The 17871-nt window shown below is 37.6% G+C and overlaps 1 protein-coding gene across 5 annotated transcripts; it reads left to right on the top strand.

Moving 5' to 3' along the window:
• Positions 1 to 418: 418 nt before the first annotated feature.
• LOC101502211 (preprotein translocase subunit SECY, chloroplastic) lies at positions 419 to 17401 on the top strand. Of its 5 annotated transcripts, XM_073364820.1 has the most exons (10): positions 421 to 727; positions 1034 to 1179; positions 1279 to 1664; positions 5383 to 5457; positions 13719 to 13863; positions 13999 to 14018; positions 14096 to 14185; positions 14328 to 14451; positions 16463 to 16626; positions 16833 to 17401. In XM_073364820.1, exons 1-10 carry the CDS (start codon positions 582 to 584, stop codon positions 17055 to 17057), a joined length of 1521 nt encoding a protein of 506 aa, XP_073220921.1. In that variant the 5' UTR covers positions 421 to 581; the 3' UTR covers positions 17058 to 17401. The 5 variants fall into 5 exon arrangements, 4 of the variants coding, with proteins under 4 accessions (XP_073220921.1, XP_073220920.1, XP_073220919.1 ...); XM_073364819.1 differs by lacking the exon at positions 5383 to 5457 and adding an exon at positions 5659 to 5733 and having other exon boundaries at positions 422 to 727; positions 13719 to 14018; XM_073364818.1 differs by having other exon boundaries at positions 422 to 727; positions 13719 to 14018.
• Positions 17402 to 17871: the final 470 nt, after the last annotated feature.

Raw genomic sequence — 17871 nt, 5'->3', positions numbered from 1 at the left:
TCAAAAAAATCAAACCACATATGAGTGAGAGGTTTAAAAATTAAAATGAGACAAATGTAAAGGATCAAAATTGTTCAAAAAAAAATTAGAGAGTATAAAATCGCACAATTAAAAAACATGAGAAGTCAAAAGAACATTTAAGCTTATAAGTAATAATTAACGATTAAAAAAAATTTATACAATGTAGATATTAGATAAAAGTAAGTAGGACCAAGTGAATAAAACACATCAACAAAAGATATCCCCTAATTAAATTCGGGTGGAAATATGAAGAAAAAAGTGAAATAAATGAATTTTTTTTTTATAGATTTTTAAATAAAGAAATCAGAAATTCAATAAAAAAAAAGATTGGAATTAAAAAAATGAAGACGTTAATACCAAAAATAAAATGAAGACGTTAATACCAAACATAAAATGAAGACCTCGTTATGGTGATGCCGAAGCCCCGATTTTAATAATGCTTGTGATAGAGTAGTATTTTTTTAGTGAAGAGATAGAGTAGTGTTTTTTTAGTAAAGAGATAGAGTAGTGTTGTAAGGTGGCGAGGTGAACTGAGTGTTTGGATAATAATAATAATAATAATGTTGATAACTGTAAGGGAAGCGTCTCCTTCTCTCCGCTGCTTGTGGCTTAATCCTCTTATACGAAAACCCTCTAAATCATTTTCCATTTGCCGACCCACTTTCTCTGTCCGAACAATCTCTACAACTTCCAACATCTTTACCAGGTAAACGCTTGCCTGCTTTCATTTTTCATTCATCTTTTTATCTATTTTTTCAATTCAAACTATAGCGTAACAGAATTTAAATAAATTGCTATTGTTCCATAACTATTTAATAAAAAGTATATCCAATTCTAGTGATGAATTTTTACAAACCACTATTTTGTATGAACTGCCATTGACAACACTGCTTAAAAAGTATATAGATAGTGTGTGTTTCATGTTAGAAGAGCAAAGAAGAAAACTTTCTGTGTTCGTTATTAAGATCAATTGGGTATTTCTGCCTCACATTCTGTTTCAAACTGTATGCAGCTGTGACCTAGCAAATTTTGATCCATTGGGTATTAACACAGATACATCTTCTACTTGGAAAAATCTGGTAAGTTTGTTTCCACAAACATTTGAGAGCTCTTCAAGTACAGAAAAGGAAAAATCTAACTCATCTCGAGGAGTAGCAGGTTTTATTCTTCACTTTGATTCAATGAATTTAGATTATGTATGTTCTTGTATACTTCCTATCAGGTGACTCACTCTTGTATTTCGACACTGACTGACAGCTGCAATTGAGGATAGTTCGATTGATTTTGGGGACTTCTTCAAAGGTCCACTTCCAGGAAAGTTTCTAAAGCTTTTAGGGTTTCTTGCCTTGTCAAGGCTTGGTGTGTACATACCTCTAGGCGGTGTTAACAGGGAGGCTTTTCTTGGAAATTTGGATCAGAACAGTTTATTAAGCACTCTCGACTCCTTTTCTGGGGGAGGTATTGGCAGACTTGGGCTATGCTCTCTTGGTATCGTTCCCTTCATCAATGCACAAATTGTTTTTCAGCTTCTTGCTCAAGTATACCCCAAGTTGCAAGATCTTCAAAAAAGAGAAGGTGAGGCTGGAAGAAAGAAAATTCTTCAGTACACAAGATATGCTTCAGTTGGATTTGCCATTGTACAGGTCAGGAATTCACATTGCAAAAAATCGTGATCTTCTATTATCAATTCTTTTTTAATAAATTGAGTAAGAGTGCTAAAACTTTGTTTAAAATTTGTTGTGAGTTTACTGAGTTCACTGTGAGTCCAGCCGAGTAAACTCAATATCATTTCCAAGTTTGCTAAACCAAGTCAACTCGAAATTGATACCTAGAATCGTAAAATCACATGATGGTCTGATTCTTTAAAAATATCATGTAATTATGGTATTAAGAATATATATAATTTTTGTATTTATGAGTCACGTGCTCTCTCGTTTTATGGTATTAGAGCCTATTGAAAGGCAATTCTAGTCTGAATACTCGATGGGTGCACTATCTAGTAGTGAAAATTTATTGTTGGAAATTGTATTTCAACTGCGGTTTTCAATCTCTGCCTTGTTGTGTTTTCCGTATGGCGTGTTCTTATTTCAACCTTTTGCAGCCACAGTCTCCCTTGTTGTAATCTCACTCCAGCATAATTTGAATCAGTTTTCTTGCCATTGCTGCCACCAGAAAATATTCTCCATTACTTTTCGACCCAAATCCCCACCATCTTTGACATCCTTAATTGATCTATACAATAAACTAAAATTTTAGGATGAGAAGTCTTGACATGCGACCGTATTCCAATCTTTTTCACCGATTTTTCATTTGCATTGCATCCTAGTTGTAGGTGACGACATATCGTTGCTATCTCTGGTTGTAGCATTAGCAATCCAACATTGGTGTTCTTATTTTTTGGGCAGAAAGTTCACTGTCTGTACTGATCATAAGAGCGTGAAGCAACTTTTATTAGCCAAAAATAAATATATTGAATTAGCAACATTGGGCTTTCAAGCTTCTCAGGTACCGGTTGGCATCGTCTATAATGATCTTCAAGATTAGGGAAACGGGATTAGTCACCCGAGTTTACTGTTTAAGAAAGAAAAAGGTACACAAAGGAGCTATTCTCCCCTTCCACCAGAGCTTTCTCTAGTTTCCAAAAAGTCAAAAACAAAAGTAATATCCTAATCCTCCAAAGATTAGTCCTATTTATAACACATAGGACTAACACAATTTACTATGTCAAATGACAGAAAGCTATCCCTAAAAGCTAGGCTAACTTCCAACCAACTTAACCAACTATTGTTTTAGATTATTTCCCTTTATCCTATAATAAACCTGCATTGGTTTATCCTTGTACCTAACAATACTCTCCCCTTCCAAAACAACCTTGTCCTCAAGGATGAAGGAGGGGAAATGCTCCTGCACTGTTTCCCTGTCTTCTCAAGTTTCTTTCTCCCTGACCTTGCCTTGCCATTGCACTGGAACTTGGTCGAGAGGTGTGTCGCATCTACCTTTTATCCAAAATTCTAGCAGGATGATAAGTCCCTCCATCTGATTGAAAGTCTAAGGGTAATTAGGCTGTAACAGGACTCTGGGCAACAACTTTCTTCAATTGGGACACATGAAACACAGGATAAATTCTAGTTGTGGAAGGTAACTGAAGTTTGTAAGGCACTGCACCAATTTGTTTAGGTAGCTTCTTCTCCCACCCCCCAATGTATTTTACACCTCTGGATCAGTTTTGAATTCCTTCTCAATGGTTGGGAAATCCTGCCAAAAAGGCTTGGAAAGAACTTGTAGTTCCTTCTCTTCTGGAAAGTACATCTGCCTTTTTGTTGGAAGAACCCACCTTGTAAATAATATCAAACTCATATAACCCAACAATTTTTAATTTCTTACGGTCTCCAATGATGCATAGGAAAAACTTGTTAAATATTATATTAGAATGTAAATAATTAGATTAGATGGGCTGTAAGTATTTCGGCCCGTTAGTATTACCCTAAATTAGGGTTGTTTAATACTCTTTGTCTATATAAAGAAATTCCGTTGTGTAGTTGAAATACACGGGTTATTCAATATGTCTCTCAATACTCTTTATATTCAAATGATATCAGAGCCTATTGAGAGACAACCCTAATAGTCAACTACCCAGTGGACCCACTGTCTCCGGTGAATATTTTTTTTTCTTTCTTTTTCGGCAAACCGTGTTCTCAACTCCGGTTTCCCCCTCTCTACCCTTGATACGCTGATTTCTCAATCCTTGTCCATCCGTTCACGCTCTACCGCCGCTGTCGTCACTGTATTTGACGATTTTTTTCAACGAACGACCACTCCAGTAGTGTCGTACACCCCAGATCGGCCAAACCTTGCATTCCCGTCATCAGAAACAGCCACACGCGCCCTCACGTGCCGCCTGCCCTCACGCGCGTGAGATCAACGCGCCGCCTACAACCACTACGCGTGACGGCGCGTTCGGCAGCCGTTCACGGTGCCGATTCTTCCATAGCACTCGCCTCGGCCTCCTGCTTCCATATCTGCCCTCAGTTTTCAGTTTCGAGTTACGGATATATGAGTTCCAGTTCAAACAACCCCTTTTTTCCCGGTTCCGACGTGTTTTCTGACACTCTTTACTGACCATGACGTCTCAGTCTGAAACAAAGCGCATCTTCTGTTGAAAAATTGAATGGATCAAATTATGATACCGCCGACATCAAACTATAGCGACGTGGTCAAGGTCACGAAGACCATCTCACTCAAAACCCTGAAAAGGTGAGTGTGACTGAAGCATCCAAATGGAGTCAGATTGATGCTCAGTTGTGTAGTGTCATTAAGTCTACACTTCATCCAGATGTTAAACCGATTTTCCGTCCGCATCTCACGTGTGAATCGGTTTGGTGTCAAGTAAAGGCACTCTATACTAACGACACACAACGTCTCTATGGAGTTTGTCACCGCTTGTTGAATATCATTACTCCAAAGACACTCGATGGCTCTATTTCTTCATATCTTGGCACCGTTCATAGTGCACTTCATGACTTTAATGAGCTTCTCCCTCCTGCTGCAAGTAATCCAGTTGAACAGAAGAATGAGTTGGATTAGCGCAACACCTTCTTCATGCTTCTTGCACTCTATGGTCTACCCCAGGAGTACTCTGCAACTCGTGATCAAATTTTGGGGTCTGTTACTGTTCTAGATATGTCTACTACCTCAGCGATCCTCCTTCGAGTACCAACAAAACATTCAGTTGAGCATTCTATTACTTCAGTTCCGGGTGACACTGCTGCCCTTGCATCTCAGGGACATAATTAGCATCGTTCTCGTGGAGGACCATCCAACTCTAAGCCTCGTCCCAAATGTGAGCATTGTAATCAGTTTGGACACACTATTGATTGTTGTTGGAAGTTGCATGGTAAGCCTTCGCCTTCGATAAATGCAACTCAGCTGGATCTTTCTGCCACTATTCAGACTACACCATCTCCACAAGGCTCCCCGACAAATTATGAAGATTTTCTCTGATGGATTCAGAGTCATCCGAACTCTAGTTCTCCTACTTCGGTTGCACACATTGGTAACTCATTTGTTTACCTCTCTCACTCATCTTCTCTCGGTTCTTGATTCTGGTGCGTCTGATCATGTTACTGGTAATAAAGGTCTCTTTTCTTCACTCTTTACATCTGGTTTTTTACCTACTATAACTTCTGCCAATGGTACTCAAACCTGGTCTCAAGGAGTTGACATTGTCCACATTCTCCCTTCCATCTCAGTTGCATTTGTTCTCTATGTACCTGGATGCCCCTTTAATTTACTTTCAGTTAGTCGATTGACTCGGTCTCATATTGTATTATTACTTTCACTAATGATAATGTTACTTTGCAGGACCAGAATTCAGGACGGACGATTGACGTCGGATGTGAGTCACAAGGCCTCTATTACCTTTCTACATCTTCCAAGGTATGCTCTGCCACAGAGTCCCCTCATACTATTCATGCTCAGCTAGGACACCCAAGTTGACATTGTCCACATTCTCCCTTCCATCTCAGTTGCATTTGTTCTCTATGTACCTGGATGCCCCTTTAATTTACTTTCAGTTAGTCGATTGACTCGGTCTCATATTGTATTATTACTTTCACTAATGATAATGTTACTTTGCAGGACCAGAATTCAGGACGGACGATTGACGTCGGATGTGAGTCACAAGGCCTCTATTACCTTTCTACATCTTCCAAGGTATGCTCTGCCACAGAGTCCCCTCATACTATTCATGCTCAGCTAGGACACCCAAGTCTTACCAAACTACAAAAGCTGGTGCCTAGTTTGTCTAAGTTGTCTACTTTACATTGTGAGTCGTGTCAGTTAGGGAAACACACCTGTAGTAATTTTCCTGATCGAGTCAATAAAAGAGTATCCTCTCCCTTTGCTTTAGTTCGCTCTGATGTTTGGGGTTCCTCTCGTACTGTGTCTACTTTAGAGTCTAAGTATTTTGTTACTTTTATTGATGATTATTCTCGTTGTACGTGGTTATTTTTAATGAAAAATAGAATTGAATTGTTTTCCATTTTTGAGCAATTTTATCAAGAAATTAAAACTCAATTTGGAGTTTCCATTCATACCTTAAGAAGTGATAATGCTCGGGAATATTTGTCCCATCAATTTCAAACTTTTATGGCTTCCAACGTTCTACACCAAACATCATGTCCTCATACACCCCAGCAAAACGGGGTAGCTGAACGGAAAAATCGGCATCTCATTGAAACCACACAAACTTTACTTCTCCATGGCAATGTTCCATTCCGTTTTTGGGGGGATGCAATCTTAACGGCGTGCTACCTTATCAATCGTATGCCGTCTTCTGTTCTTGATGGCAATATCCCCATTCGGTCCTCTTTCCCCATACCCATCTTCACCCACTACCACCTCGTGTCTTTGGGTCCACGTGTTTTGTCCACAATTTATCTCCTGGCTTGGACAAATTGTCAGCTCGGTCACTAAAGTGTGTCTTTCTTGGTTATCATCGATCCCAAAAGGGCTATCGTTGTTATTCTCCCACACTACACCGCTACGTTACATCAGTCGATGTTACCTTTTTCGAGTCTGTACAATATTTTAAATCTACCCATATAGCTACTGAGCCCTATCAAGACATTAATCTCGAACCTCCTCAAGTAGTTATCCCTCTCCCACCCACTCATATTCCAATCGAACCTGTCGAGTCTGTCCCCCGACCTCCACGACCACTACAAACATATCAATGTCGTCGCTTATCCTCTGTTGTGCCTGTTCCCATTACAAACTCTCCTCCGACGCCACCTCCAGATTCGGCCCTGCCACCTGAGCATGACCTTTCCATTGCTCTTCGTAAGGATATTCGCACTACCCGTAATCCATCTCCTCATTATATTGATTTGTGTTATCATCGTCTTTCTCCTTTACATTACACTTGCTTGTCCTCCTTGTCTTCTGTTTCTATTCCTAAAACTACAGGTGAAGCATTATCCCACCCTGAGTGGAGGCAAACAATGCTTGATGAGATGTGTGCTCTACAAAGCAGTGGTACTTGGGAATTGGTTCCTTTACCTCATGGGAAGTCGTTAGTCGGGTGTTGTTGGCTTTATACAGTGAAGGTTGGTCCTGATGGTAAGATTGATCGATTTAAGGCTCGTTTGGTAGTCAAGGGATATACTCAGAGTTTTTGGTTGGATTGCAGTGACACATTCTCACTTATTGCCAAAATGGCATATGTCAGACTGTTTTTCTCCATTGCAGCAATTCGACATTGGCCTCTCCATCAACTTGACATTAAAAATGCTTTTTTGCACGGTGATCTTGAAGAGGAAGTTTATATGGAGCAACCACCAGGGTTTGTTGCTCAGGGGGAGTCTTCCACCATGGTTTGTCGGCTACACAGGTCCTTTTATGGTCTTAAACAGTCTCTTAGATCTTGGTTTGGCAGATTCAGCTCGGTAGTACAAGAGTTTGGTATGATCTGTAGTGAAGCCGATCACTCTGTATTTTATCATCACTTAGCCCAAGGGTGCATTTATCTTATTGTTTACGTGGATGACATTGTTATAATTAGTAGTGATCAGCAAGGAATACTCCAGTTAAAACAACATCTCTCAAATAAATTTCAGACTAAAGACCGTGGTAAACTCCGTTATTTTTTGGGTATTGAAGTAGCCCAATCCAAGGATGGCCTTGTAATTTCACAAAGAAAATATGCTATGGATATTCTTGAAGAAACATGCATATTAAAAGGCAAGTCAGTTGATACTCCTATGGATCCAAATGTCAAACTCCTACCCAATCAGGGGGAGCCTCTATCAGATTCAGGAAGATATAGGAGATTGGTTGGAAAATTAAACTATCTCACAGTCACTCGTCCTGACATTTCCTTTGCTGTCAGTGTGGTAAGTCAGTTCTTAAATTCTCCTTGCCAAGAACATATGGATGCTGTAATCCAGATTCTTAAATACATCAAAAGTGCACCTAGAAAAGGTCCCATTTATGAAAATAGAGGACATACTCAGATAATTGGCTACTCAGATGCCGATTGGGCAGGCTCACCCATAGATAGACGATCAACTTCCGAGTATTGTGTACTTGTCGGAGGAAATTTAATATCTTTGAAGAGTAAAAAACAAAATGTTGTTGCAAGATCCTGCGCTGAGGCAGAATACAGGGCCATAACACTAGTAACATGTGAACTCATCTGGTTGAAACAGTTACTGAAAGAACTTCAATTTGAAGAGGCCAGCACAATGACACTAATATGTGATAATCAAGTTGCATTGCACATTGCCTCGAATCCTGTTTTTCATGAGGACCAAGCATATTGAGATTGACTGCCATTTTGTTAGAGAAAAGATCGAATCAGGTGACATCACCACTAGCTTTGTCAATTCCAATGATCAGTTAGCAGATGTTTTTACAAAGTCATTGCGAGGTCCTAGAATTAGTTATATATGTAACAAGCTAGGTGCATTTGGTTTATATGCTCCAGCTTGAGGGGGAGTGTTAAATATTATATTAGAATGTAAATAATTAGATTAGATAGGCTGTAAGTATTCCCTCCCGTTAGTATTATTGTAAATTAGGATTGTTTAATACTCTTTGTCTATATAAAGAAATTCCGTTGTATAGTTGAAACACACGGGTTATTCAATATGTCTCTCAATACTCTTTATATTCAACAAGACTAAAGCCATCAACTCCATTTCATAAACAGATTTGGATTATGAAGCATCAGCCAAGGCTTTGCTGAAGTAGGCAGTAGGCAATGGTTTTTGCCTAACACCCCTCACCACCCGAGATAAAAAAACCCCTATATCTCTACCTCTCTACCTGAAGCATCACATTCAATGGTGAACTGTTGTGGAAAATCTGGCATAGCCAACAGTGGGCTGTTGTCACTGCATGCTTCAGTTGTCTAATGGCTGATTCCAAATGAAATTCCCTTTCTTTAATAATCTGGTAAGAGTTTTCGTGATTTTTCCATAGTCATGGATGAATCTTCTGTAGTAGCCAGTAAGACCAAGTAAACCTCTAACTGCTTTGATAGTTGTTGGTATAGACCATTGAAGAATACAATCTATTTTCTGCGGGTCCGTGGAAACTCAAGCTGTAGATATGGCATGCCCTAATTAACCAATTGTTGTTTTGCCAAAACTGCAATGTTTTTAGACTGGCAAATAATTGGTTTTGTTGGAGTGTTAGCAGAACTTGTAGGTGAGCCAAATGGTCCTCTCAAGTGCTGCTATAAATTAATAAATCATAATACAAGACCAGTACACATTTACGAAGGAAAGGCTGAAAGTAGAATTCATTACACATTACCGATGACTCATAATGACTCATAATGACCGTGTTGTGTCCTAAAAGCAGTTTTGGGTACTCCTCATCATGCATTCTGATTTGATGGTATCCAGATTTCAAACCAATTTTGGAAAAACAAAAGAATCCCCATTTATCTCATCTAAGAGTTCCTCAATGACAAGAAGTGGAAACTCGTCTGACACTGTTATTGAGAGCCCTGTAGTCAACACATAATCTCCAGCTCCCATCTTTTTTCTTAATCAGGATCACAGGGCTTGAATAGGGACTGTTGCTAAGACGAACTATGTCACTCCTCAGCATGTCAAAAACTTGCTTTTCAATTTTGTCAAGAATTAGAATAAAATTATATTTATTGAAACTTTAAATATATTGGTAATACATCAGATATATTTATATTAGATTACTAAACAACTAAATCCTATTAGTACTCATATATAACTAAATCCCTATTAGTACTCATATATAACTAAATCCCTACTAGTACTCTTGTATAACTGAATCCCTACTAGTACTCCTATTCAACTGAATCCCTACTAGTATTCCTATTCAACTGAATCCCTATACTTGAGGGATATTAAACAGAAACATATTTTGACACTCTCCCCCAAGCTGGTGAATAGGTGTTCTCCATTCCCAGCTTGAATACAATTCTTTTAAAGTTGCTACTGTTTAGCCCTTTAGTTAGAAGATCTGCAAGGTTGTCATGGGAGAAGTTATATGGAGTGCAAATTAGGCCAAAAAGAAATCTCAAGTTGCTGCAATGAAGGCAGCAAAAAGGGCCACAATGAAGGTGGCTAAGAAATAGAAACCGCAATGAAGACGAAACCGCAATGAAGGCGACAAAAAGAGCCAAAATGAAGGTGGCTAAGAAATAGAAACTGCAATGAAGGCGGAACCGCAATGAAGGCGGCAAAAGGACCACAATGAAGGTGGCTAAGAAATATATACCGCAATGAAGGCGGAAAAAGGACCACAACGAAGGTGGCTAAGATTTCAAGAAAATAGAAACCACAATAAAGGCGGTGGTTTTATGCAGAAGCAAGGGCCACAATGAAAGTGCCATTCGGAAACTCAATGGATCATAGTTTGGGACTCGTCTCATAGCTGTTGACTAGGTACTGAGGATAATGTCAAGCATGTTGACAAACAATCTGATCATGGAGATGATAGTGATACTGATGGTGTCGTAGTGGAAGATGTTCCTTCTGAAGATGATTTTGACTAGGAAGCAGATATTGCAAGAAAGGTTCAGGATGCAAATAGTAAAGCATCTAAGGAGTCTGACAAGGTTTCAGGTGTTTCTAAGCCTGAAACTTCCAGCAGAACCAAGTTATCAAATCCTAAGGAAACAAAAGATGATTTGCAAAGAACAATTTTTATAAGTAATCTTCCCTTTGAGTGTGATGCTGAAGAAGTGAAGCAACAGTTTTCTGGATTTGGAGAAGTAGAATATTTTGTTCCCGTTCTCCACTAAGTGACCAAGCGACCACGAGGAACTGGTTTTCTTAAGTTTAAAACTGCAGAAGCAGCTGATACTGTTGTTTCGACTGCTGGTACTTCTTCTGGGATGGGTATTCTAGTGAAAGGTAGACCCTTAAAAGTTTTAAAGGCTCTGGACAGGAAATCAGCTCATGATAAAGAACTGGAGAACGCAAAAAAATGAAGTTCATGACCACCGCAATCTTTACTTGGCAAAGGAGGGGCTTATTCTTGAGGGGACTCCAGTCAAGAACAATATTCCCGTGAACTCACTTTTCTTGAATTTTCAGAACATCAGCAATCTTTACTTGGCAAAGGAGGGGCTTATTCTTGAGGGCACTCCAGTCAAGAACAATATTCCCGTTGAGTCGCTTTTCTTGAATTTTCAGAACATCAACATGCTCTTGTTGCTTTGAGAGTTCTTAACAATAATCCTGAAACTTTTGGTCCTGAACATCGGTTGATAGTGGAGTTTGCTCTTGATAATGTTCAAGCATTGAAACTTCGGAACGCAAGGCTACAATCTCAGCAGCAGACTCCTTATGATGACAACAAAGAACATGACAAACCGGCAAAGGATTCGACGCTGAATTCTTATAGTGCTCAAGGTGAAAGTAGTAATAGTCAATCTTCACAATCTGAAGACGATAACCAAGCTGAATCTAAAATGGCGAATGAACAAGGTACTAGCGATTCTGACCCATCTATTCCCCCCACCTAATGACCCGGTGATTCTACTCTTGTCACTCAAACACTGCCTCCTCCTATTGACAAAACGTCCAGGCGACAATGGTACAACACTCCCCCTCAAGCTAAAGCTTAACTTTAGCTTGCTACAAGAAAACAATGTTTTGCTCCACAAAATAATAAAAAAGATGGAAAGGCAACTCATGGATGCATTTGAAGTCGGAGAAAATTGCTATAAATATAGCTTAGCCAGATAGCCTGATTCATCATCAGTCTGAGAGAAATTCATGGCAAGCAATTGAACAAAGCAAACTCCGTTCTTCTAAAAGACTGCATTTGGAAGCTTCAAAACAATAATATTGGAGACTCAAAATATTTAAACTTGAATATGTTTCAAGGAGAAAGCGGCATGCTTCAGGGAGATAAAGGCACGACCAGTACATCAAATCATGAAAAGACTTGCAGAGGGGTGCTGTGAAGCAGCTATAAAGTATTATGATACATATCTTCCATTCTTGTTGGAGGCATGTAATGATGAGACTCCTGATGTCAGACAGGCAGCTGTGTATGGCCTTGGTGTTTGTGTAGAGTTTGGGGGTTCTGTGTTCAAACCTCTTGTTGGAGAGGCTCTATCGAGGTTAAATGTTATGATCCAACATCCTAATGCACTTCATTTAGATAATGTAATGGCATATGACAATGCAGTTTCTGCTCTAGGAAAAATTTGCCAATTTCACCAGGACAGTATTGATTCTGCTCAGGTAGTTCCAGCATGGTTGAACTGTCTGCCAATAAAAAGTGATTTGATTGAGGCAAAAGTTGTTCACGATCAACTTTGTTCAATGGCGGAAAGGTCTTAGAATAAAATTATATTTATTGAAACTTTAAACATATTGGTAATACATCAGATATATTTATACTAGATTACTAAACAACCAAATCCTATTAGTATATATAACTAAATCCCTATTAGTACTCCTATATAACTGAATCCCTACTAGTACTCCTATTCAACTGAATCCCTACTAGTACTCCTATTCAACTGAATTCCTATACTTGAGGGATATTAAACAGAAACATATTTTGACAAATTTCATTTTTTTGAAGGTGATGGTGCCTATACAGCCTAACATTGATGGGATTGGGGGATCTACCCCAGCCTTAATAGGGATACGGTGGTCAATATATCTTTTGGAAGGTAAGCGTTGAGGATCCCCTAAAACACTGTCAAAGGCATTCAAAACCTGTTGGAGCTGAGATTTCTGAAAGTCAGTCAACTCATCAGTAGTTGTTAACACATGACTAGACAGTAGACACCATATTTGCACCCAAAGCATTGAAATTTCCTCAATTTCCGTAGTTTTCACCAAGGCCTGAGGAGGAAGAAGGGTTTTACTAAGGCTAGGATTTCCCTTTATTACCACTATTTCTCCTTGGTCAAAATCATGGTCAGGTTTCTCCAATTCATTTTCACCTCACCAAGAGTTGCTAACCACACACACCACTCCCAATGTAAATAAGATATCAACTCCACTCAATTTGAACTTAAAAAATCCCCTAGCATTTTAAATTTCTGTATCAGAACTGTTACCTTGGGACAACATCCTCTAGTAGGTTTCTTCTGTCCATCTCCTAAACGCACTTCATAAGAAATGGTGGGTGTCACTTGAATTCCAAGATTAGCCACCAGTATCATTGAAAGAAGCTGTGACTCGCGCTACCATTAATCAGAATTAAAACCTCTTGACCATGTAGTGTGCCATGAAGCTTCATATTGTGAGGTTGAATGAGTCCCCCTATAGATCACAAAGACATGCCTAATCATTTACATTCGAGGACAGGTTCTTTGTTTGAATCATCTGCCTCTTTTTGTTGTTCGATATTGTAAATATTCGTAGCCTAGGTTCAACTAACTTTGAGTTAGTTGAATAGTTCAGTTAGTCTCTTTTTGTATATAAGGGATGCACTCCCTCATCATTGTTACATAATTTACAATAATCAAATAGTTACAATTCAGTTAGAATCTCTCATTTGCATTTGTTCTATGAGCATCAAAGCTTGGAGAGACTAAAGGCATATCACAGCGATTGTTTCTTGAAGAAACACGCTGTTTAATAGCCATTGCCTTAGGGAATACTATACATCATACTTATTACTAATTAAAGTTTCCCGGTTATAATAATTTTGTTTTTGTACCTCAATTTTCATTTCAGGCGATTGGCCAAGTTCTATTCCTACGTCCGTATGTAAATGACTTTACTACAGAGTGGGCTCTTACTTCTGTTATCTTATTGACACTTGGCTCCGTGTTTACAACATACATTGGGGAACAGATTACTGACCTGAAACTTGGGAATGGTACCTCTCTTTTAATATTCACAAACATTATCTCCTACTTGCCAGCTTCTTTTGGTCGGACATTTGCACAAGCATTTAATGATGCTAACTATGTTGGACTTGCTACCATCATTGTGTCCTTCTTTCTGTTGGTAGTTGGAATTGTCTATGTTCAGGTAAATCTCATTTCAGTAATTGAATAAAGAAGTATTTTAGCAAGCTGAGAGATGTTGATTTCAACAATGGCTTTCAGGAAGCAGAGAGAAAAATTCCTATTAACTATGCTTCTAGATTCACCAGCAGAAGCAGTGGACTTGAAAAATCTGCTTACTTACCATTTAAGGTTCTCTACTCTCCCCTTGTACCAAGTTTTTTTATGTTACTTTAGTACCTTACTTCAAAGTATTTGATGTACTTTTAATCATCCATAAAGTAGAGTACATTAAACTTAAAAATTTGAGAGTGTAGATCTTCTAACTTGGCAGGTAAACAGTTCTGGAGTAATGCCTATCATTTTTTCTACATCATCATTAGCTCTTCCTGGTACTTTAGCACGCTTCACAGGTGTAAGTGCACTAAAAACTGCTGCAGTGGCTTTAAATCCAGGAGGTATGTGATTAATTTATATTGATAAAACATTTTTGCTAGAAATGTTTGGTTCTGACATTCAATGTTGAAGAAAGCAAAAGGTAAAATACTTTCATATTTTATTACTACATACCTAAGCTGTTTATATAGGAAAAAAAATTACAATAGTAATAATGATAGAATCATAAAATAAAAATAAACAAAATAATATAAAATAAAGGAGAATAAAATCTAATTTCCCTTGATTCTTCAACACCTCCTCATGATGGTGCATAGATATCTGTAATGCCCAACTTGATTATAAGACTCTCAAAATTGGGTCTTGCCAAACTTTTTGTCACGATATCAACAATTTGTTGATTAGAAGTCACAAATGGCAGACATAAAATTCCAGTTCTTCCAAGAGTTTATGAATCCACAAAAGTTCACAAATTTCATGAGCCATTGTCTGAATTCGACTTCTGCATTGCTTCGAGCAACAACACCTTGTTTCTTACTTCACCAAGTGACTAGATTTCCCTAAATATAGGCACAATATCCAGTAATGGATTTTCTATTAGTAATCGATCATGCCCAATCAACATCTGTAAATATAGAGGTTTCTCTGTCATTGGTTTTCTTGAAGTACAAACCCTTTCCAAGATTGAATTTCAAGTACCTTAAGATCCAATAAACTGCCTCCAAGTGTTCTTCATAGGGAGAATGCATGAATTGACCTACAACACTCACAAAGAAAGTGATGTGAGGTCTAGTGTGGGCTAGATAAATAAGTTTGCCAACCAACATCTAGTATCTTCCAATATCAACAAGAACATTGCCTTTCTCCCAAAGTTTGCCAATTTTTCTTCAATCTTTCAATCCCAACAATGTTATCTCCTGTGAGAATAATATCATCTACATATATAATGCAATCTTACCAACATTAGAGAACTTCATAAATAGAGCATAGTATGATAATTCTTACCATAGTGTCGTCAACTCATTATAATAAGTAGTGACATCCCTATCTCCTTACTTGACATGCAAAAATCGTGATTTGAGATTGAAAATTTGAGATGAATTATAAATATCAGAATGTTTCTTTGACGACCTCCCAAACTTCCTTCGCAGTAGGCAAGAACATAAAAAGTTTTCCAATCCCTGACTCCATAGTACTAATCAGCCAAACAATAACAGTTCTTAAATTTCCAAATCCTATAATTTGAATATGTTGTGGCAGGCATTTGCACCTCTCTTGTGAGGAAACTATATTTTTCCTTACTGTCTAATATCAATCTTGCGGTTTGGGACCATTGAACATGATTTTTTCCATTGAGTTTCTAGACTTTAACCTTGAGGGAATTAGAAGTTCTCTCTTGGCCAAAAAAATTGGATAAACCATTGTTGGAGAAACCATTCCAGCCGCAACCTCCTGGACCACCACTGCTTGGGCCACCCTCTCTTGGGCCACCCTCTCTTGGGCCTTCGTTGCCTGAACCACCATTGCAAGCGTTGTTGACCACTTCTCCTTTCATGAGTTATTGTGCACCATTAGGTAGATGGAAAAACGGGTTGGGTCGCAAAATGGGTCATACACAAATTTTAAAATAAATGTTGGTGCCCCTTTATGTTTGGAGCCCTGAACTCCACTAAGTTGTAAAAAACATTACAAAACCCTAACCCTGAGCTCTAGATACAGTGAAGAAAGTAAAAGGCAAAATACGTCATATTTTATTATTACCGCCCAAGCCGTTTATATAGGAAAATAAATTACAAATGATAGAATTATAAAATAAAAATAAACAAAATAATATAAAATAAAAGATAATTAAATCTGATTTCCCTTGATTTTTCAGCATATGTTAATCTTGCATTTGGTGCTCTATTTAACTGTGATTTGAAGAAAAGAAATTGCTGACAAATCTATGAAGAAATATAAGCCTTTCTGCTGACATACATTGTGGAAATGGAATCTTTCATGTTTTGTTGCCCTTAAGCGTTTGTCTCTTCGTAGTTGATTGATTCCCTTTACTTAAATGAATATTTGTTGTAGGCTCCTTCTATCTTCCATTCAACATATTTTTGATAGCCTTCTTCAACTACTATTACACTTTCTTACAACTGGATCCGGATGATGTGAGCGAACAATTGAAACGTCAAGGTGCTTCAATTCCACTTGTCAGACCTGGCAGAAGTACAGCTACATTTATTAAAACAGTAATTTTTTCCTTCTCTCTAGCCTTGCGCTCCATGATTTTCTTATCGGTTATATCCTGTTTTATGAATTATACTTGAGTATGTCATCAACTTGCAAGTGTATGCTGATCACTGATATGTTTTTCCCAGAAACTGTTCATGCTAGTCATACAACTATTGGATCCGTTCTTTTCACACCACTTAATATTATGATATATATGGTGCAGGTTCTTAGTCGAATATCAGTTCTGGGTTCGACATTTTTGGCTATCTTGGCTGCTGGACCTGCACTTGTTGAGCAGACCACACACTTGACAGCATTTCGGGGATTTGCCGGAACGTCTATTCTTATTCTTGTTGGTTGTGCAACAGACACAGCAAGAAAAGTTCGAGCTGAGATTATATCTCAAAAGTACAAAAACATTGAGTTATATGACTTTGACAAGTATTGATCATTAAAGGATTGGTTTTTGCAAAACTAAAGATGCTTCTTTTGTCCGTCCTACAAAATACTAGTTCATTTATATCGGCTTGTATATCATTTTCCAGAGTAGATATTTATTTTTATTCTATCTGTATTATTAACATTATTTGGAAAATCCATCCAGATGTTTGCATAGAACCAGGTTAATCAATCGATGGAAGTTATGGATATAATAGAAGCAAGTCGTGACTCGGTTACAGAGAAGATGTTTTATACCTATTTCGTTGTTCTTCATTCTTGTCAAAACTGTATTTGTAGCAATTTGTTAACATTGTTTACGACAAGAATAAGGGAAATTATGTTCTATTCCAACTTGTGATTGGTCTTGTTTTAACAAACAGTTGTCCTACGTTTTATTTAGTCTTTGCTGAACTAAATCTGTAGATGTAACTAGTAAGCACTTTTTTTTACTAAAACTTATGAATTTTCAACTGTATTGTTTTCTAAAAAATTAGAATCTCTAAAAAAGTTTAAAATATGTTTTAGATGTAAAGTTGTTTTGAATAGTTTCAATAATTTCTAATAGATGATTTTTTTTAAAAATAAAATCAAAGTGATTTTTATCACGATAATCTAACAAAAAATAATATTTGTCTTATTAAAATCTCTAAAATATAAACTCAATTATTAATACCAACATTGTTTAAAATCCCTATACATTATTTAAAATCTCTACCATGCATCCAATCATATGCTAACCGTAAATTTTGTAAATAAATTATTAGAATTAGGTAAAATTACATTTAAGGTGCTTTATTTTATTTAGTTATAATTTTTTTTCT

The sequence above is a fragment of the Cicer arietinum genome, chromosome 1 (assembly GCF_000331145.2).
Source record: "Cicer arietinum cultivar CDC Frontier isolate Library 1 chromosome 1, Cicar.CDCFrontier_v2.0, whole genome shotgun sequence".
Taxonomy (NCBI): domain Eukaryota; kingdom Viridiplantae; phylum Streptophyta; class Magnoliopsida; order Fabales; family Fabaceae; genus Cicer; species Cicer arietinum.
This window is presented reverse-complemented; position numbering and strand designations above follow the sequence as displayed.